The sequence below is a fragment of the Zalophus californianus genome, chromosome 14, assembly GCF_009762305.2.
Source record: "Zalophus californianus isolate mZalCal1 chromosome 14, mZalCal1.pri.v2, whole genome shotgun sequence".
Taxonomy (NCBI): domain Eukaryota; kingdom Metazoa; phylum Chordata; class Mammalia; order Carnivora; family Otariidae; genus Zalophus; species Zalophus californianus.
In genome coordinates, this window is record NC_045608.1 from 31451950 (window position 1) to 31473458 (window position 21509).

The window sequence follows — 21509 nt, forward strand, 5'->3', positions numbered from 1 at the left end:
GCTCTGAAGGGTGGCTGGGCTCACCTTCGCTGTGTAGGAGGAAAAGCAAACCGCTGCCATGCTGTTCGAGGAGAAAGAACTTTCCTTGGAGGACCTGGATTCCCATTTTAAGGCCCTTGCCTGACAAAGCCTCCAGGGTCACTGACTTGGGGTCACTGATGGGGTCCCGGGGCGAGCAGGCCACAGACACTTTCCCAGGGGCTGGGCAGAAGAGTAGAAATGTGGTGAATTGGAAAGTGCCAGGCTGACAAAAGGCGCTCTGTTAACATTTTTTGAGCCTGTGCCAAGAACACCTGTCTGGGCAGGGAATTCTCAGACCACCTCGTTTTAATCTTAATTGTACAGATGAAGAGTCTTGTGACAGGGAAGTCTGCTCACAGCCGAGTGATTCTAACCAGAGTCTGTCTTTGGCCATGCTAACACTCTCAGTCCATGCCAGGCCTGGTTACCCAGTGGAGATGCCAGGATGTGTGGGGACGTGGAGTTGTGTATGTGTGACTGAGAAAGGGGGCACACTAATAAACACTGGGGTGCACACCGAAATAGTAGGTCACGAACTCTGAGCACATAGGGATGATTTCCCCTTTTCTCAATTGTGCCTCTAGAACTCAGTAAATCAAGGGCACAAGGAGAGACCCTGAGCCCTTGCAGGGGACACATGCCACTGGAGCAGCTTCAGCTAGTGACTTGGTAATCGGTGACATCCCAAACCCTATAGCCCTTTCTCTGCAGGGTCCATACTGCGGGGAGCTCCAGCCGAGCAGCCCGGCCACTCCTGCTAACCACAGGGACCACACCTTTCTCCCCAGCCAGTGGACTAAATGTGGGTTGTGGAGATACTAAGATTAGAACAAGAAAGTGTCACTTTTGGAATGCATGTCGCCTAATTCAAACTGGAGACAAGAGGGAGCCGCACCTGTTGGGACCCTGCCCAGACATGGAGCAGGTTTTTATTCTGCTAGTTCTCTCCCATCAAAAGCCTCATGAAGGGCCCTCGGAAGGCTTTGATGTTTGTAAAATCGGGCTTTGCCTCCCCTTTCCACAGGCCTTGAGCATTAGAGCCTCAAGGCCCGGGTTTAGCCCTCCCTGAGAATTCTGTCGGGCTCCTCCATCCCAGGCCATCCCAGTAAAGCACCACATAGGATAAGGGGAAGAGAGCCCCCAGACTCCAAGTAGTCCTTCTGAATGGATCCCCTTTTTGACGATGAGGCGGCACTTCCACATTGTCCTTTTGCTTAATTCCCCTCCCCACAAAACAGGCCAGGGTGCCCTGTGGACATGGGGAGGAAAAGGGCACACCGAGGGAGGAGGGCACCAGCTGAGTCAACAGGATCAGGCCCATCAGTGAAAATTCCTTTTTTGGAAGCCAGGCAGTCTCTTTCCAGGACTGCAGAATCCTTGGGAAGTGACGCAAGCCCTCAGTCAGAGAGACGCAGGGGCAGCACTCCACTCCTCCCAAGGTGGAAAGATGGCTCAGCGAGTTTTCTCAGTTTCTGGGGTCCTCTTCTCCCTCCTGGAGCACCCGGCCCAGCCCCAGCCCCAGCCCGCGGAGGGCAGGCTTCTCAGCAGAGCTCCTTATATAGGAAACCTTCTATCAGGGAGGCTTTTAGCGGGCAGCCCCGGCACTGCATCTGAGCCTTCTCTGCGAAACAGCCTCTACCACCGCAGTGTTCTACTCTAGAAGGAGACAGAAGCAGAAGGGGGCAGGGGGCCTAAAATGCCTGTTTTGTCATGATGCTAAGAGCAGGGGCTGTGTCTTGAGGAATGCTGTGTGGTTCCTTTACTCTTGCCTCTCCTGCCAGGAAAAGCCTCTCCAAGCAGGCAGCTCAGGAATGGAGAGAACCCGGGACGGAGCCGACCGCCCAGAGGGTCTCTGGACTGTGTGTGAAGGGCAGCAAGGCCGAGGCCCCCGGGAAAGGCTGGGCTGTGGGCAGGGGCTGCAGAAACAGTGCGGGGCATTCTTTGCTGGGGTTTCTTTTCACTGAACTGCCTGCCAGGAAAGGAGAAAGGCCTCCAGGGTAACGTTTCCTAAGAGGAAATCACAAATCTGAGTTGGAGGACATTTGTCTCCTACCCTTAGGAGACAAATGGTGTTCCCCCTTATTCTAGTAGCAGCGCCCCCGTTTCCTCTGGGGAGCCGTGTTGCCCCCAGCCTATCTGTGCGGTTGGGGCTTACCCTTCTCTGCCTGTCGACCTGGTGTGGGGCCCTACATGTCACACCCTTGCCCCTGGGCCCCGGGGACCACGCGGCCCCAGGACTCCCTGGCGTCTCATTTTCATGTGGGGAGGGCCGCCTAAGAGGACGCCAACTCAGAGGGAAGCAGGACCAAGATTCCTGGCTACCTCACTTGAGGGTCTGTACCCAGCAGTGCCTACAGCTAGAGCTGCCCCTCTGGGCTCACAGCAGCCTGGGTCAGTGTCCTGCCACTCGCAACCAGGGGTCCCACCTGATAACCCTGGTGACATTAGGAACTGAAGACATGGTCCACTAGTGCCATGCATCATCAAGTCTGGGTTTCAAGCAGTTTAGTGTGTGTGTGTGTGTGTGTGTGTGTGTGTGTCTGTGTGTGTGTGTTTAAGCTATAAACATTGGTTGAAGACCTCCAGAACTTCAGGTTCTTAAGCTTTTGGGTACCTTTGGGCTCATTCAGGACCTCATTAAAAAACAAAACAAAACACGAAAAAACAAAAGCACAGGGACGCCTGGGTGGCTCAGTCGGTTAAATGTCTGCCTTCGGCTCAGGTCATGATCTCAGGGTCCTGGGTCCATTAGTTTAACAAACACTTAAAAGTGATCATATCTGTTAGCAGAGCACTTCTGGCTGAGTTTTGCTTATATATAGAAGTTTGTTTGGAACACAAAAGAGACAGGAGGGAAGCTTTACCCACATGAAAAGTAGCTCTTGTGATTGGTTTATTGCAGGAGGTGAGGAGCTGAAAGGCCCAATGCATGTTTGTGTTGCTCTGGAGCCACCTTCCCTCCCCCATCAGAGGCCCCTACACTTCTCCTCCCTCCGGGCATCCCGCTGTGCAGCCCCATCTCATGGCTGTCAACTCCTTCTCCTTCCCCTGGGTGCCACCCCCGAGCCCAGGTGACCCGCAGAGTACAAATGCGTGTGATTTAGAACATAAAGCATCTTCAAAATCATCATTCGAGAGGGAATGTTTGGGTCAAGAGCCGCCAGGGTCCCTGCAGCTTGCCTCCTCATCTGCACGTGACCCCCCGTCTGGAGTGTGACCTGCGAGGAGCCTGCTCTTCTGTGTCACCCAGAAGTTGGAGCATGTACGAGCCAGTGTAGATGAGCAACTGTCCAGTCACCTGGGCAGCATGGGACAGGAACCGCAGCAGGCTCCTGCAACAAAGGGGACAAAGATGCACGTCAGGCTAGGCGTTCTGGGCCAGCCAGGGGCAGACACGCAGCAATTCCTCACCACCTCAGAGGAGGCACTGCTCACATTTGATGCTGTAGGGAACCACTCCCCCAAACCCGCCAGGACTGGCTGACATGTAGATGCTGACGCAGGGGGCCTGGGACCACCTTTCCTCCGGCCACTTCCAAACGTGGCCTGTTGCACAGTCATTAGGAAGCACGGAGAAGGCACACAATGTGTCTTGTCCTTTGGCAGCTTGCTCACCCTAGCCACCTCAGGTGTGTGGGGCCTGTTACTAAAATCAGCCTAGTCGGATGTGAAAGGAGAAGCCAGGCTGAAGGAGAGTGGCCCCGTGACCCAGGTGGCTTAGGGTGGCTGGGACATCCCAACTGGGCCCTGTTCTGGCATCTAAGCCCTAGGGCTAAGCCTGGCATTCCCATTATTTCAGACTAAAAAAGGGGGTTTTAACTCAAATTCTTACTCTCTACCGAGTCCAAAGCAAAAGGATTTCATTCCAGTTTTGAAAGTTCTGTCACTTCACCAGGTCTGGGGGTCAGCCATGCCGCTCTGGAGAGCCCCCTGCCCCCCGGGTTCCACGACAGGACCCTGGCATGATGCTTTCGATGTGGGGACCTGGATGACTTCTGTGGCTGCTTGTGGGGCCATCAGATCTCAGATGGTAAGAATTAGGGACAAGAAGGCCAAATTTGCCTCTCAAGAAAGATTTTGCTGGGGTGGGATTTGGGATGAGGTTTACTTTCTTCATTATACTTTTCTACGCTGGTATAACTCTCCTGTCTCACTTCGGGAAAATCAAGCAATCAAGCTATTTTCTCCCATCTCGGCCAAAGGAGGAAGCTCTCCCAGGAGTCAAGATTACAACACAGGGACAGCAACAGCTGTCTATGAGTTGGCCATTAAGGGGTCTGAGTGGGAAACAGAGGCCGCCCGAAAGGACTGCGGGAGCCAACTCCGTGCCCGGGCCCTTGCCCCCTCAGAGGAGACCAGTCTCATTTCCAGAGCATTTCCTGCCCTGCACTTGGCCTCAGGGATGACCAGAGTGGTCCCTATGGGGCCAGTGGAGAGAAGGAGCCAGGGCCCTCTGAGAAGCAGGGGCTCCTGCCCGGAGGGGCTGTGCAGGGAGCACCGGTTTGTCAGCTTGAAACCTTTTTAGACTGGTTTCAAAGACCTTCTCTGCTGTCGGTCTCTCCTCCCCCCTCCATGGGAATTAGGTACTAGGGGATCAATCTGTCTTTACTAGAGGACAGAAGTAGGTGTGTTTAGAGCCCAGGCAATCATAAAGAACTTGGAAGCAGACTTGTCATTTTAAAGATGATGGAACTGACGCTCAGAGAGATTAAGCAGCGTGTTAAAGGTCCCACAGCCGGCTGCTCAGAGGCAAGGCTGGGAGGGACGGCAGGGGGCCCTCTCATGCGGGCGGCGGGGGGCTGTCCAGCCTGGTCACAACCAGAGTGTTCCTGGGGGATACACAGAAACTAAATAATAAATAGAGAGCAGAACCAAATTTCTTTTAAAAACGAGGGCTGTGCATTTGGTTCTGCTCTCTATTTATTATTTAGTTTCTGTTTCCACATAGTATTTAATGGTCTCTGGAGGAAAAAATAATATTTTGGCTCAAGACTTTCTGTTTTCTGATTAAGTCTGTGGCATAAACGCCCAGAGGACAACAGGAACTAGTGAAGGTCAGCAGCTGCCGGTCAGGACAGGGCAGGGCTGGCCGCAAGCTGGGGACAGGCCACCCGGGCAGCGTCCACGCAGCTCCCAGACCCCCAGCCGACCCCTGAAGGGTTACCTCAGCAGGGCCTTGACTCCCGTACACCGGATGTCATAGGACACCGAGTACATCTCATACATGGTGGCCTTCACGTTGAGGCAACCAATGACGTCCTTGGGGTTCAGCTTGTACAAGTCGAAGGTGACTCTTGCTATTCCCGCCTTCTTTGGCTGCTGGAGAGCTGAGACATAGTTGCCACCCTAGAACCAGAAAGGGAGGGAGAGACTTGAGGAGCCTCTCCAGCTGTGACATGCAAATCCCATAATTCTAGGTTTTTGCTAATTTTGACTGTGCTGGCTTAAAATCTGTTAGTGACTGAGCTGCTATTTACTTGAGGCCTGTTTTCAGCAGATCAATATGCTCCTATTGCTACCATGTCCAAACCCACAAGAAACTAGCCTTCCCTAAGCTACTTCCAGTTTAGTGACTTGGGATGAGTGCAGTTTGGCTCCAGGGCCCGGACTGTAGGATGGCTGTGCTACTGGCATGAGGTACTGAGCACATCCAGCCCGGTCACTTAGGGCCACCCATGGTGACTTGACTGACGTGGACGATCTCATGAATATAGCTTGGTCTGCTTAAAGAGGAGCAGGCAGCTATTTCCATTTTATAAGAGGCTGCCTGGCAGGAAGCTTCAGAATCAAGTAGCTAAAGCAAGGGCCAGGGTGAGAACTTCCCAGGGCTGCCTCTGTTTTCTAGTCACCACCCTGGATGAACGCAGACCTCCTGGGGATACAGAAAGCTGTTTGGTTACAAATGCCATGCAGGTCCTCCTGGAATATTAGTAGACCCTTCAGGTCAGGGGAGAAAGCCAGAGACCTCTGTCAGTCGTTAGGTTTACAAAGAGCATGAGACGATCTTCCCCACAGAAGGTTTGGAAAAAGCAAGAAGGGAACCAAGTTGTGCCGGGGGTGACTCTCCCAAGGGCTGGCTCCATACACGGATCTTGCGGTATTCAGGATTCAAAGGTACTACGTCTCAGGAACTCTTGGGGTTGGGAGTAGTTGAGGCTAGAACTGTTAAATTCACCAATGACAACAATGACTATGTGAAGGTAAAACATAAATTCCCCTAAAAGTACCCAGACCCTTCTTGCTGGAGCCACACTGCTCTCCTCCCACACAGGACATACGCAACAAGACATTCTCGTGGTAGCCTGTTGTTTAATGTACAAGAGATCCTGCTGCCTCTTTAGGGGGTATTAACCGTCCAGCATTTAGGAGACATTACTATTATTACTTTTAAGTAGTGTGGAGCCCAACAGGGGCTTGAACTCATGACTGAGATCAAGACCTGAGCTGGGATCAAGAGTGGTACACTTAACTGACTGAGCCACCCAGACACCCCTAGGAAACATTATTTTTTTAAAAATTAAGGTTATATATGAGGGGCGCCTGGGTGGCTCAGTCGTTAAGCATCTGTCTTCGGCTCAGGTCGTGATCCTGGGGTCCTGGGATCAAGCCCCACGTTGGGCTCCCTGCTTGGTGGGGAGCCTGCTTCTCCCTCTGCCTGCTGCTCCCCCTGCTTGTGCTCTCATTTTATTTATTTATTTGACAGAGAGACACAGCAAGAGAGGGAACACAAGCAGGGGGAGTGGGAGAGGGAGACACAGGCTTCCCTGCTGGAGCAGGGAGCCCGGCGCAGGGCTCCATCCCAGAACCCCGGGATCATGACCTGAGCCAAAAGCAGACGCCTAACGACTGAGCTACCCAGGCGCCCCAAATAGAATTTTTTTTTAAAAAGAAGACTACTGAATGAAAAAGAGGGTTTTTTACCTAAAATCCGGCCACTGTTCTTTCTCACTGCCTCATGTTCCTTTCTGACGTATGGAAGTTTGTACCTTATTCCCCCTAAAAGTCATCCTTAAGATTGGGTCTTAAATCAAAATCAAGCCCTCACAAGCTCGATGGTGACACAATTTCTCTGACCTGCTGGCTCAGGAAGGAGAAACGATCACCACACCACCTGGTCCTAGGGCACCCTCCCAGGCCTCCCAGCGCTCAGACTGAAGACGGGCGACCCCTGGCGGCTATTTCTTGGCAGGCCGTTCTCATTGGCGTTAAATACAACTGGCCTCACTGATAAAAAACCAGACAGACAAAAAACACACATCTACAAAGGACTAGGATCTTATCATCAGCTCGGAGGTGCCCATTTCCACTGGAGGGAAGATGGTTGAAAGGCCTAAGTCAAGAGAAGACACCAACCCCAAGTCGCTGGTCAAGCAGGCTTAGGGGGCTGTGAGGCCTCCCGCCCCCTTGGACACACCAGCCCACAGGATTATTTGTGCCCACGGCCTCTCAGCGCCCTTGCTCTGGCTCAGTCTCCCGGCGCCCACCCGCACTGAGGGCCCACGAACCCAGTGTCTGTTATAAAAACAAACACAAACTGCCCTTCCCTTCTGAGCTGGTTTCCTGTTGCTCTTGTAACAAATTACTGCAAACTCAGTGGCTTGAAACAACAGAGAATTAGACCATAAAATCTGGAGGTGGGCAGGCCACAGTGAGCCGGCAGAGATGTTCCTTCTGGAGGCTGCCGGGGGAGAAGGGGGCCGCCTTGCTTCTCCAGCTTCTGGAGGTGCTCTCGTTCCTTGGCTCCTCACATCTCCCCTCTTCTTTCCCTGCTTCTGGCCCTCACTATGACCCTCGTGTCCCTCTGTAGGGACCCTGTGATGGCACAGGTCTCCAGGTTATCCAGGCCTATCTCCTCAGCTCAAGATCCTTAACTTAACCACACCTGCTAGGTCCATTGGCCAACACAGGAACACTTTCATGGACTCCAGGGGTTAGGATGTGGGCATCGTTGGGAGGCTGTATTCTGCCCACAACATCTTTCTCAAACAAAAAGTAGTCCAGCTCAAGATTGCCTTTTAAGAGGTTTGTCGGATTCACCCTATGCTCTTCCAACGCAGCAGTAACCCTTCCACACCAGTGTGGTCACTAGAAATGTCTTCGGAAACTGCCAAATGCCTCTCAAGGGGTAAGACTGGCCCCAGCTGAAAACCTCTGCTTGATGGATATCTATAGAGACTATTGAAATCCACCTAAACAAAAGCTATTTGGGGTCATCACTCATTTTTAAGAGTGTAAAGGGGTCCTGAGGTAAAAAATTTGAAGATCACTTGCTTACTGGATTATTCTGATATTTTCACTCAACCGAGTTGATGAGATTCACCCATAGAGATACCTATAGTTGTACTTCCTGCGTTCTCACAGCCAAAGACTGTCCCATCCAAGGGACAGACACTGCAGTAGTTATTTATGTGATTGACATAGAAACTCACGGCTGGGTATCTGCGTGCTGGGTGTATGTCTAGGGGAGGGCTGGCTGGGCTTAGGAGCTGCTTCAATTCTACGGGATAAAGGCACACTGTTTTAAACAGCTGCCTTCTTGTGCTACATCATGGAACCTTCTTGAGACGTATCTTCAGTACTGCCTGGCTCCATTTACTTTAATTGTCAGAAATTCTATTTGATTCTTTCAAGACTACCTAGTGCTTTCTGATTACCTCTTGTCCTGTCTTACTTTTGATTACCTTTTATATTTCTTTGGGCATTTTAAATACACTTACTTTGTACTCTCTATCTCATGATTCCAACATCTGAGGTCTTTGGAGGTCTGACTTCATTATTTCTGCTTACTCTCACACACAGTGCCTTAAGTCCTTACATTCTATGATCTGACTGTGAACTCACATTTGTTGGAACTTAATGGAAACTCTCTGATGTCTGGATCAATGCTCGTTCTGAGGCTATTCGCTCCTACTGGTTACATGGGGACACAATCAACCCCAGCTCACTGGGGCTGGACGGAGGGACCAGTTGAGCAAAGAGAACTCAATGGATAAACTCCTTCCATCGATGCTTCCCTCCCCAGGGCTCGGGAAACTAAACTCTCAGCTTGAATGTTTTTGGAATCAAGAGTCCTTAAAACCTCATGCAGGCAGTTTGTGTTTATAGATTCTTAGGAGAGAACTTTAAGATTCTCTGCTTTATGTGGGCATCTCTAATCTGGGCCCTTACCTTGTGTCAGCCCAAGACTTTGTCTCCTGTCCTGTCAGCACCTGTCAAAACTGCAGCCCTTAGTCACCGACGTGAGTGGATGGCCACAGGTGAGACGCTCACAGGTAAGCTGCTTCTCTTGATTCTGGCTCCCAGAAAAGTTTTGGCCTCTGAGGATTTTCCCTTCTTGAAGGTCAGTAAGCATATAAGATATGTTTTAATATTTTGCTTTACACTTTTAAGTGTTTTATAGTGGGATCCAAGATATATATAATCTGTAGTTTTCCTGGATATAGAAACCTTTATTCAACTTCTTTACTTTTCTAAATCACTGTACATTCGTGCGCACGCGCGCGCGCACACACAAACACACACACACACACACACACACACACACACACACATCCCTACTTAACTTCACTGGCTATGTTAGCTTGCTGGCCTCCTCAGGACAGAGACTGGGAATGGTCACCAGATCACATCTGTGCACTTTTAACAGGATCTGTAGCTCCTTACTGGCCTAAACCTGTTCCTCAGAATTATTTGCTTTAAAGCTGGTGCGGCCACTCTGGAAAACAGTGTGGAGCTTCCTCAAAAAGTTGAAAATAGAGCTACCCTATGACCCAGCAATTGCACTCCTGGGTATTTACCCCAAAGATACAGATGTAATGAAAAGAAGGGCCACATGCACCCAATGTTTATAGCAGCAATGTCCACAATAGCCAAACTGTGGAAAGAGCCGAGATGCCCTTCAACAGACGAATGGATAAAGAAGATGTGGTCCATATATACAATGAAATACTACTCAGCCATCAAAAAGATGATACCTTGGGCGCCTGGGTGGCTCAGCTGGTTAAGTGACTGCCTTCGGCTCAGGTCATGATCCTGGAGTCCCGGGATCGAGTCCCACATCGGGCTTCCTGCTCAGCAGGGAGTCTGCTTCTCCCTCTGACCCTCTTCCCTCTCATGCTTTCTATCTCTCATTCTCTCTCTCTCTCAAATAAATAAATAAAATCTTAAAAAAAAAAAAGATGAAACCTTGACATTTGCAACAACATGGATGGAGCTAGAGGGTATTATGCCAAGCAAAATAAGTTAGTCAGAGAAAGACAATTATCACATGATCTCAATCCTATGTGGAATTTAAGAAACAAAACAGAGGCTCATAGGGGAAGGGAGGGAAAAATAAAACAAGACGAAATCAGTGAGGGAGACAAATCATAAGAGACTCTTAATCATAGGAAACAAATTGAGGGTTGCTGGAGGGGAGGGGCGTGGGGGGATGGGGTAATTGGGTGATGGACATTAAGGAGGGCCCCTGATGCAATGAGCACTGGGTGTTATATGCAACTGATGAATCACTGACCTCTACCTCTGAAACTAATAATACACTATATGTTAATTAATTGAATTTAAATTAAAAAAAGAATTATTTGCTTTAAATTATATAGCCCCTAGGCTTATTAAGATGCTAAGTTTCCTAGAAATACTTTAAAGCAACCTTTTGAGGGTGGCAGATCCAGTTATTAGGTGAACACAAGGTATATATCTAGAAAGAGGGCAAGACAACACCAAACTAGGGAATGCACTTTTGTGCGTAAAAAGTCGGCTAAGCCTGCTTCTCCCTCTCCCATTCCTCCTGCTTGTGTTCCCTCTCCCGCTGTCTCTCTCTCTGTCAAATGAATGAATGAATAAATAAATAAATAAATAAATAAATAAATAAATAAATAATAAACTCCTGTTTAAAAAAAAAAAGTCGGCTAAGTGTTTTTGCTTACCGGTGTCCACTTCTGCCCTTTCTCCAAGATCATGAAATGTGTGTTGTCTTCTAAGGTCTGAAAGAACTCTTCGGTATCCACCACTGTTCCATCTTCTTCCAGCACCAAATTGACTAATCCGCTGGTGATAACTAAGGCTTCCAGCGTCTAGATTGGCAACGCGTCAGAGACATGGAAGAAAGCAGGAGATTCCATTTTGACCACTCAAAGCCACTGATTAAGTTATAGTTTCAGAAGTACTGTCTGATCTTGCTAAAATTTTAGTGGTAAAGATCTACCTTCACTGGTGTCTATGACTTAGTCTTTGCCTGGAAAAAGAGAAGTGCAGATTTTTAATGGATCTATCTTCTTCAGAGATTTCAATGACATGAGACAAATGAAGACGCTGGGTAATAGCTACAGTTTCTAAAATTACTTATTTTGACAAATAAAATGAATAATGCAGCAACACGATAAAGAGCCTTAGTCTCACGTCCCATATGTGAACATCTCTCTTGCTATAGGGTCTGCATGTGGGATGCTCATTTATTTCCATGGGTGTCTTTGTCTGGGTTATGCCTCCATAACCCAACTCCACAGACTCCAGAAAGTCTGTGATTCTTCCTTATTTGGTGATCTAGGACACTGTTTTAGATTAAGGACTATTCTTCCCTGGGCTTTATAATCGAAAACAGATTTCCAAAGCCTGCTGCTTCCCTGTATTCTCCCTTGTCAAAGAAGAAAGGCTACATTATCAGTTGATGACTGTTTTTAAGGCCTTTGTTTCTGCAGCTAAATCTTTTATGGTACAGAGAAGCGATAATGTTCCCTTTCATATTTTTCTTCTCCCCTTAGAGTCTCTGATGTCATGACAGTGACATTTCTGTCTCTGCACTGGGTTAGGACTCAAGACCAGAGCCCCATGTGTGGTCAGGGGCCCTCCTGCGAGTGGTGGGGAGGCGCCGTGGCTCCTGGCACCTTGCTGAGGAGCTCCTTCAGACTGTTGGCCATCACCCCTCGCCGGCTGCTTCTGTCATGGTTGGAGACCCGGAAAGGGCGAGCCGAGTGAATGAGGGGAGTTAGTAGGACTCTCTTGGTCTGTGATCCCATAAATGTCAGGGGCCTGGAAATGGAGGGGAAAAGTAAAAATATCTTGGACGTTATCTTCAAAAAAGAGTCTTTAAAGAGAGGTTTGAAGTACACAAAATTAAAACAATTTTAATATTTGCATCTGAAAGAAAGAAAATCAACAGTTGGGGATTATTGAAAATTTTATATATATATATACACATATATCCTGATATCCAAAAAACAAACAAGTTTATATATATATATATAATTAAAAAACACAACCATTATATTATTACACCTATTTTACTGGAACATTCAAAGTCCTTGTAGTAACTACGTGAGAAAGAAATGGTAAGGGTATCGAACTCAAACAAGAACTAAGAATTCTATGCTGCAAACATGGCTTTTACAGCTGAAAAAAATCTTTAAAAAAAAAAAGATAAGAAAAAGATTTCCAGAGGCTATGAAGTGGCCAAGCAGAGTTAAAGAATTGGGTACACATGCACAAAAGTTACATATTGTACAGTAAGACTAAGCCAGGAATTGAAAAGCCAGATACTGGTCACTAGAGCAATAAACTAATTTTTAGAAATTAACTTAGAATAAACGAGGAACAACAAACACTATAATAATTGTGGTTGGAATAACAAGAAGGAAAAGAACTTTGGGCCATATGTTACATGACACTTTGGAGTAAGTTCCACATCTAACAAAGAATTCAAAATTTCACTATTAAAAAAACTAACATGGAGAAGGAAAATAACAAAACCAAATCAAGACATTTTTCTGAAGAAAATAATCTCCAACCCTTGATTATCAAATTTTAGTTACCTGCAAATACTATACACACACACACACATATGTACATATATAGTACAAATACACACACATATATATAATGGGGATAAACGAGAAGCTCACAGGATTAGTAGTTATTTAACAAACACTTTTGTTTTTAAAAATTTTATTTTTAAGTAATCTCTACACCCAACGTGGGACTCGAACCGACAACCCCAAGATCAAGAGTTGCAGGCTCCACTGACTGAGCCAGCCAGGGCCCCAACATTTGCTTTGTAAATATTAATTCACTTAATCCTCAGAAAACTCTGCGATATAGTCCTGATTTTCTCAATTTACAGGTGAGGGCAATCAGGCCAGAGAGGTGCCCCGCAACTGGTAGGAACCAGAGCTGGGATTATGACCCAAGCACCTGTTCTTGGCCTCATAAAGGTTTATCTAGATGCCTCACACTAAAAGAATAAGACAAGTTTGCATATTCGGGAACATACGAGGCTTTCGATAGCAATTAAAGAAATGCAAAGCCGCCTCTGACATACTACCGCATGCTTTTAAACAAACATGCAAGGAGTTATTTAAAACTAACTCCGTAAGGAGAAACAGATGCTCCTTGCCGTGGCACTAGGCAGGGCTTCAGTCTCTTTGGAGACCAGTCTAGCAATGTGTAGTTTTCACCCAGGACTAGGGGCTGTTTTATATTTAGGAATATATCCATAAAGAAATTATTTAAAAGAATATAAACAGGGCGCCTGGGTGGCTCAGTCGTTAGGTGTCTGCCTTTGGCTCAGGTCATGATCCCAGGGTCCTGGGATCAAGCCCCGCATCAGGCTCCCTGCTCAGTGGGGAGTCTGCTTCTCCCTCTCCCACTCCCCCTGCTTGTGTTCCCTCTCTCGCTGTGTCTCTGTCGAATAAATAAATAAAATCGTAAAAAAAAAAAAAAAAGAATATAAACGTAAGTTAGCAACATGTCAGGTAGCTTGTTTCATGTCAGGTGCTGTGATAAGTGACACATGACCTCATTTAATCTCCGCAGCTCCTGAGGTAACAGCACCTCTAGCTTTGCTCTCCCCACACCTGAATGGTGACTACCGATTTCAGGCGCTCAAATAGTTGTGGACAATGTGGACAAATAGTCTGTACAGTGACTTCAGGAGAATGAAACAAAGGGCTTTATTTTTAGGGCAAACTTGTAGAAGATACAAAGTGAAGACATCACTGCTTTCTGACACTCATAAAAGCTTGTCTAGATTAACCCTATGAAAGCTAAAATTCTAGAGACTTCTGTACTTTTTGTGAATGCCTATCGCCTAGGATTTGGTACTTTATTTTATACATATACATACACACATACATACATACCTGTACATATACTGTCATATATTTATCTATGCTTTATTTTCCCAACCAGATTAGAATTTCCTTACGGACAAAAGCTTCTCTGTTGTATCTCCCATAATGCCTAGACTAGCACTAGGCATATGTGTTTTAAGTAATATATGGTCTAACTTGAAGCTCTACAAATGGACATAGTGAAAATTCAGTGGTTTACCAAGTAATTTTCCTTTTTTTTTTTTTAAGATTTTATTTATTTATTTGACAGAGAGAGACACAGCAAGAGAGGGAACACAAGCAGGGGGAGTGTGAGAGGGAGAAGCAGGCCTCCCGCCGAGCAGGGAGCCCGATGAGGGGCTCGATCCCAGGACCCCGGGATCATGACCTGAGCTGAAGGCAGACACTTAACGACTAAGCCACCCAGGCGCCTCCTACCAAGCAATTTTCTATATGAAAAACCGATAGTATAGTAATGAACCAGTTCTCAAAAATTGTCAGGATAAGTTCATGCTCGTAGCACGATCAGCCAGTTTCAGCAAGGTTTCCATAAGAGTGAGTGTCTGCACCTTATCCCTCTGCCCTAGCAACAAATTGGCATTCTAGGAATCAGGCCTGCATTGTTAGCATGGATTTGATCTGAAGAGTATTCAGCCAGCTTCACATCAGCACGTCCTAACTGCTCACATCCGAGCCCTCACTATGGCCAGCTTGTGCTTGCTCTTAACATGTTAACTAATCATCATCACAACCTTATGGGGAAAGTATCACCCCAATTTCTCAGATGGGAAAACTGAGGCTCAGAGTGATTTCTCCAGGTCACTCAGTTAAGAAGGAAAAGACAGGTCCTTTCCCTTCTAGGCTGGCAAAATCTATGCATTATTTATTCCTAGCGAGGCAACTGTAAGGGGATTGTGCCAGGTTACTGACCTCTGATTCAGGTGCCCCATTAGATTGGGCAGAGACCCAAGGAGTGAATCCAAGCCTTGAACTGACACAGTGGTGAGGCCAGCAGACAGCCTCCAAACTTTTGCCCTGATTACAAGACATTACACCAGGTTCCTCAGTTACACAACCCGATGAACAAGATGCCTACATTCTGCTGAGCTGACGCTGCAGAGAACCCACTCACAGTTCCATCTCCGGCAATTTGGTGGGCTGTGCAGCGAGGATTTTCCATATTACGCTTTACATTTAGGATCGGGCTTTGGTGGCAACCTACTCATGGCTGCTGAAACTTACAACTCCCAGGGGAAGTTCCTGTGAGGAGGAAAGAAAGATACTAGTTCCACTTAATGCCAGACACTGGGTACATCAGTGCTTTACTTAACAACTTGACAAGACAGGTGTGTTAGATGAGCAAAAGTGAGACTCAAGAGGTTAGGAAATGAATAAGGTCAGAGTTAGCAAGTGCTAGAACAGGGGTTTGAGTCCAGCTCCCACTTTTGCACCACGGTGTCAGCCCTATAAGGGTGAAAACCCTCCTATGGGACAGGCAACCTTGGACCCTCTCTGGCAAGAGCCTCTCTTCTCCCCACAAAGCAGGAAATCATTGCCATGAACCAGAAGTCCTTCTAGAATCCGTACTCACTGAGGCCAGGGTCTGTCTGCACATTTTCTGACTTCCCCACAACCCCTAGCCTACTGTTGTCATGCAATCTATTCACTGAGTAAAAGACAGGCTAGAACAAGATCAGAGAAATGGGAGAACAAAGTTCATTTCCTGGAATCTTAGGTCCAGGAGCCAGAGGCCAATGGCACACCTTGTGGGCATGAACAGCTTTGACCTAGTTAGTTGTGGTCTTGTACCTCCTCATTGGATGCCAACATTCATGCCTTAGGAAGCACCAGTGCTCCAGTTACGTAGTATAGGTGATTATACAGAGTCCTGATTGTCTTTTAACTTCGGACAAGATAAGGGCTGGCAGCGATCTCTGGTCCTCCCTCTCCACGCTGCCCTCAAGATAGCCATCCTCAATAAAAAAAGTCCATGTTCTTCTTACCCATTACTTTTCCTAACTGGGAACTGGGTCGTTGTCGGAGAACAGGCTTACGGAGTGCACCTCAAAAAATCCTCGAAAAATTAAATTAAATTAAATTAATTTAATTAATTTATATAAATTACATTAAATTAAATCCTTATATTCCTTTTAAGGAACAGGATGAGTGATTTGATGTATCAAATTATATAAAATTGAGACTCTCTTATGGATAACATAAAAAAGGGTTAAATGAAATTTTATGTACACTAAAACTATTTAACAATTGTTATAGGAGTATTTACTTTGCTCCAGCTAAAGGGGCAGTGGGGTTAACTAGCTAGCTAAATGAACAAAGCATCATATTGATCCAACTCACTCCTGGTCCTCCTAAGAGGATAATCTATGTCACTGGCTATCAGCACAATGCCTAAAACGTGTTGCTATTCTCCCCTTAATATTTTAATATATCAAAGTCAAGACAGGAGCTCTGAGAAGCCTTGGATTAGATACATCACACGTCAGTCACCCTCTAATTCCTGGGAAAGTGCAAACAAGCCTACGAAGCAGGAAGGAAACAGCTCACTAAAAGGAAAAGAAAAACCAGGAAACAGGTTATTCAAGGAAACATTGTTTCGGGGAAATCAAGACAAAAAGAGAAGTCAGACTTCATAGAACATTCTTAAAACTGGGAAGGGGCATATCTCCCAGAAGTGAGGAAAACAGAGAAATCTTTGTATTTTTCCCGGAGGGAACTGAGGAGGCTCAACTTATAACAGTGTGGCAAATAAAGCAAGGAGCCACAGGCTGTGGGCAGATGTGAGCTTTACTCCAGGAAAACGAAGCTAGCCCCACCCAGAGCATAAAAAATCATGTTTTTATGCCACCCAATGGACTGATGTTTCTTCCAAAAGTGGAAGGAGGGGAAAAGGGCAGGCCTGGGAACAAAGTTTCCCCCAGAGAGAAACATTTTGGGGTCAGCAGTGATGAGGTGGCTCTGTAAGGCCGTGTAAGCAACTCCCTGGGGAACATCCAGAATGAAATGAATGTTTCAGTGTCTGAGCGGCCCATCTTCTTGTTAGGTGGAAAGGAGGAATCCACCTGAGAGTAAGGCAGTGCGGACATGCGTAGGCAAGTCAACCAAGCAAGCACTACCACCAAAGCCTGGGGACAATGAGGACATCAGGGAGGGAAGCGGTGATGTCCAATACAGCAGTGCAGAGAGACAGACAGGATTGAAAAGCGGACATCAGGCCTGGCTGGATCTGGCCAAGCAGTAGGGACAGTGTCGGGGTCTAACTCAGTGGCCGCAGCTGGAGGAGTGTCGGCCTCAGCAATGTTTCCCGCTCCCCAGCAGTGCCCGAGCCTCCTTATGGGCTTACACACATGGGGCACTGCGGCCCCACAGGGACTGTGCCGGCTCCCGTTTGGGCCTTGACCAACCTATCGAAATGCTTGATGCAGTAAGAGGACTCAGTGTATGACCATGAAGTCTTTGGACACTTTGAGATGTTATTAAAATAACAGTTTAGGGACGCCTGGGTGGCTCAGTCATTAAGCGTCTGCCTTCGGCTAAGGTCACGATCCCAGGCTCCTGGGATCGAGCCCCTCGTCGGGATCCCTGCTCAGTGGGAAGCCTGCTTCTCTCTCTCCCACGCCCCCTACTCGTGTTCCCTCTCTCACTGTGTCTCTCTCTGTCAAATAAATTTGAAAAATTAAAAAAAATAATAAATAAAATAACAGTTTAGACCCACAAAAGAGTGAGCGTCGGTAACCGGGGAGATTTACTTGTAGCAAATGCAATTCCTTGCTTATGTCACTAGTAAGAAGGTGGTGAAATGTGTCCTGAAATGCCAGCTATACACAACCTAGAGATCCTTGTTCAAGGAAAGGAAAGGTGTACCAAATAGCAACAAAAGCAGCAATTTTGCGCCCAGTATAGTATCTAACAGCTCTGTAACAACTTCAAGGTCAGTGTGAATGCTCTCGCTCACCGACAGACACAAAGGCTGAGCAGCTTTGTCAATGAGCACACATGCCGGTGTGGGCATCCTTGATGTCCAGAGCTCTGCTAAGAGACCTCAGGCTGCTTGTGCCTTGACTATGGTCTTGAAGGATCACAGACGATTAACAAATTATTGACTGGTTTAAGACTTTAGAATTGCTGACCTTAATAAAAGATGTGTATGTGGATTAAATTATTTCTTTGGCAAAAGGCAGTCATCTACTAAGGAAAGACAGAGTTAGGGCCATCTAGGTTAAATTAAGGAACACGGAGGAGACAGTAGCAAGACTGTAACTAACAAACGTGGCCATCACCTAGTCTGTGGCTCACATGGGTCTTCAGCCTGGACATAATTCTAAAGAAGGACAGGGAAGAGAAGTGTTTTCCTTTCAACAAGCATTATGCATTGTTTTTCTTCCAGTTTATTTTGGAAGCAGGTAGATTTTTTTTTCAAAGAACTGCTCAGTGTGTCCCTAACAAATGGTCACTCACTTTTAGAGTTTGCCAAGCTCAGAAGAATGTGTCGAGTAGACCTTCCCTATGTTTTGATTTGCCAACATTTCACAAGCAAGTCCCCTCCATACACACTTGACCCAATGGAAACCTCACACGGATGCATTTTGGATCCGGGTAGCCTGTTGTCGGAACCGGGTGAAAGGGCAGGGTCCGCAGGCAACGCCTGCTCCAGGCAACCCCAGCTAGGAATTAGTGCCTACTTACCAGTCCTTAAACCTCAGCCTGCCACCTCCCTAGGGCTCACAAGAAGTTGCAGAATGGGTGTGTTTGCATATTTGAGAATTGCACCCCAAACTGTCAACAGCTGTTACCCACTGGAGCGGGATTGTAAGGGGGGTGGGGGAGGAGAGGAACAAAAAAGGAAAGAAACCCAAGGCTTTACCTTTATGCTTACATGCATTATAGAAGATGCATGAAACAAGTCTGTTTCTCACCCTCCCTGGTTCCTACTACTTGACTTCTGGTTTTGGGGGATTTTTTTGTTTGTTTTTAAAGAGAAAGCCCATGCTGTTCAGACAAACCATCTTTACATTTTGGAAGCTATTTTTCTAACCTTGAGTTAGAAATTTGCACACAGCACATTCAGCCCCCTATAGATCACACTAGTTTTGTAAAGTGACGCTCCCTGCCATCCTTCCCTTTCAACCTACCCTATCCCTCTGCCCTTTGGTACAAATGGGATCAGTCACCTCTGAAAACCTGCATTTTAAAGAACTCAAGGGCTTTTCTATCCTTTCTGAAGTACTTTGAAGATCTTCAAAGAAGCACTATCCCATCCATAAATTTATATTTAAAAATTACTTCCATGCAATATTTGGATTTTATTAACAAGGACAGGATTGGGTGTGTCAAGATACTGATGTGGGAAACAAAAGCAGAAAAGAAATTATTAAATTTTCTTACTACCTACAGCCCATTGACAAGTCCTTGAAACAGGCAGAGTGACATTCCTCTAGGGACTCAACTGCCTCAATGTTAATACTTGGCTAAGGGCAAAAGACAATGCTAGCCCAACCCCACCCCCCACCTCCCCCAGGATCCTGTAAGTCTACTTTAACATACAAAAATTCCTTTGGAAACTTCCTTTAGCTCTACCACCCAAGATACATGTTATCAATCATGCCCCAAGCATATGACGCACCCATATGCATCTGAAGGGTCTCATGATTGAATTTCTACTAAACAGTAATAAATGACCTTTCCTAACAATAGCTAGCCCCCCCTCAGGATCCTGGAAGGCTTACACTATCCCTAACGCCCCTCCCAACTTGAAAGTATATAATGGGTCACTCCTCATGATCCTCAGCTCTTTCTGTCCCTGTGCTTTAATAAACCTTTTTGCATCAAAGACCTCTCTAGAATTCTTTCTTGGCCGTAGGCTTCCAACACTAACGTTCTTTCCTACATCAATATGAAGATGAACGGAAGCTGGGTTGGGGTGAGGGTAAGTGCTGCGGTGCCTTCAAGCCCCCAGAGGGGTGCAAAGCCCTGGGAGAGGGGATAAGACTCCGCACGCGTCCCTGGCAGGGAGGGCGCTCTCGGACGCAGCGAGGAGGGGGAGCCTTCTCCCCAAACACCCCCTTACAAGCTTGGGTGGATTCATCAAGCAGGGGTCAGGGCGTATTCAGAGCCCAAGGGGTGCCCTCGGCTCAGCCCACCCTCCCCTTGGAGCTCAGAGCCTCCCTCGTCTTTAGGGGTAAGCCTGGACCATCCCAAAGCTGCCCAGTGTCCCCACCAGGGCCCCAGCTCCTGTTGCGATCCCGAGGTACCCTAGAAGCCCCGTCCCCGCGCACCTTGGAGGCGTTGCCCGGGTTTCCCAGGACGGGGGCTCTCGAGGATCTGCACCGGCGGATGCAGCAGCAGGAAGAAATTCAGCCACTCCCGTACTCACCACTGTCACCTGTTCCGCGGATGCCCGCGCACCTCGGGAGAGCCACACCTGGCACCTGCGGCCAGCTGGAGGAGGGGAAGGAAACCCGCAGCGGGCTCGGGCTCTGCCCACCGGGGCTGCCCGAAGGCGTGCGCACCAGAGGTGAGGCTGGGTGCGTAGGCTGGGACGCGACCTCGGGCAGCTCCTGCTCGCGGGGCGCAGGGGGTGCCAGGGGACCCCAGGCGCAGGGGAGACGAGGGGCTCACGCAGGTGCCAGACACACGGGGATGCAGAACGCTCAGGGCGTGGGGGGAACACCGGGCTCAGGTGGGACGCAGAGTGCCCAGGCACAGGGGTATGTGTGGCGCGGGGGTGCGGGACGCTCCGGGATGCGGGGTGCATGAGGTGCAAGGAGACGCGGGGCGCAGAGGGGACGAGGGGCCCAGGGGGATGCGGGGCGCGGGAGGACGTGGGGCGCTGGCGTGGCCCTGAGCCGGGCTCGCGCCGCACTCGCCTGAGGAGGGCTCCCGCGTAGTCGCGGGCGGTGTCCATCTCCAGGGTCCCCCTCACAGGCTCGGCTTCCGCCCGCCCGCGCCCTCTTAAAGCCCAGCCGCCAGCCCCGCCCCGGGCCCGGGCCGGCCGGTCCGCCCCGCCTACAGGCAGGACCTTGACAATGGGCTCACCCCTGCCGAAGGTCGCGGCTTGGCCTTCTGGGAGCGCGCCCGGGTCCGTGCCACCTCGGGGCCCTACGGGGAAGGCGGCTCTCGCAGACCGCTGCAGAGGACGGTCCCCACGACTCGCGACCCCCAGCTGCCCCGCGGGTCCCCTGATGGTCACTGTTAGTCTATGTTTGCCTTGCGCGTTCTGGGAGTTGGGAGTAACTGGCGACATCACCAGCGGAGGCAGCGTGGCTTTGACTGTGAAAAGGCAGATGTGTTGTTTTCAAACCCAGGCCACGCGGGGAGAGCCCAGGGCGGGGGAGATGAGGTGCAGGATGAGTCACCCCCAGGGCCGCG

At 48.3% G+C, this 21509-nt stretch overlaps 1 protein-coding gene across 3 annotated transcripts; it reads right to left on the reverse strand.

Annotated features, from left to right (window-relative positions):
* Nucleotides 1-2880: 2880 nt before the first annotated feature.
* On the reverse strand, nucleotides 2881-21156 carry CIDEA (cell death inducing DFFA like effector a). Of its 3 annotated transcripts, none has more exons than XM_027576368.1 (5): nucleotides 21008-21156; nucleotides 11904-12048; nucleotides 10947-11093; nucleotides 5186-5367; nucleotides 2881-3353 (listed from the first exon to the last, which is right to left on the reverse strand). In XM_027576368.1, the coding sequence occupies exons 1-5, from the start codon at nucleotides 21043-21045 to the stop codon at nucleotides 3206-3208; spliced, it is 660 nt and encodes a 219-aa protein (XP_027432169.1). In that variant the 5' UTR covers nucleotides 21046-21156; the 3' UTR covers nucleotides 2881-3205. The 3 variants fall into 3 exon arrangements, with proteins under 3 accessions (XP_027432169.1, XP_027432171.1, XP_027432170.1); XM_027576370.1 differs by lacking the exon at nucleotides 21008-21156 and adding an exon at nucleotides 15256-15379; XM_027576369.1 differs by lacking the exon at nucleotides 21008-21156 and adding an exon at nucleotides 15054-15088.
* Nucleotides 21157-21509: the final 353 nt, after the last annotated feature.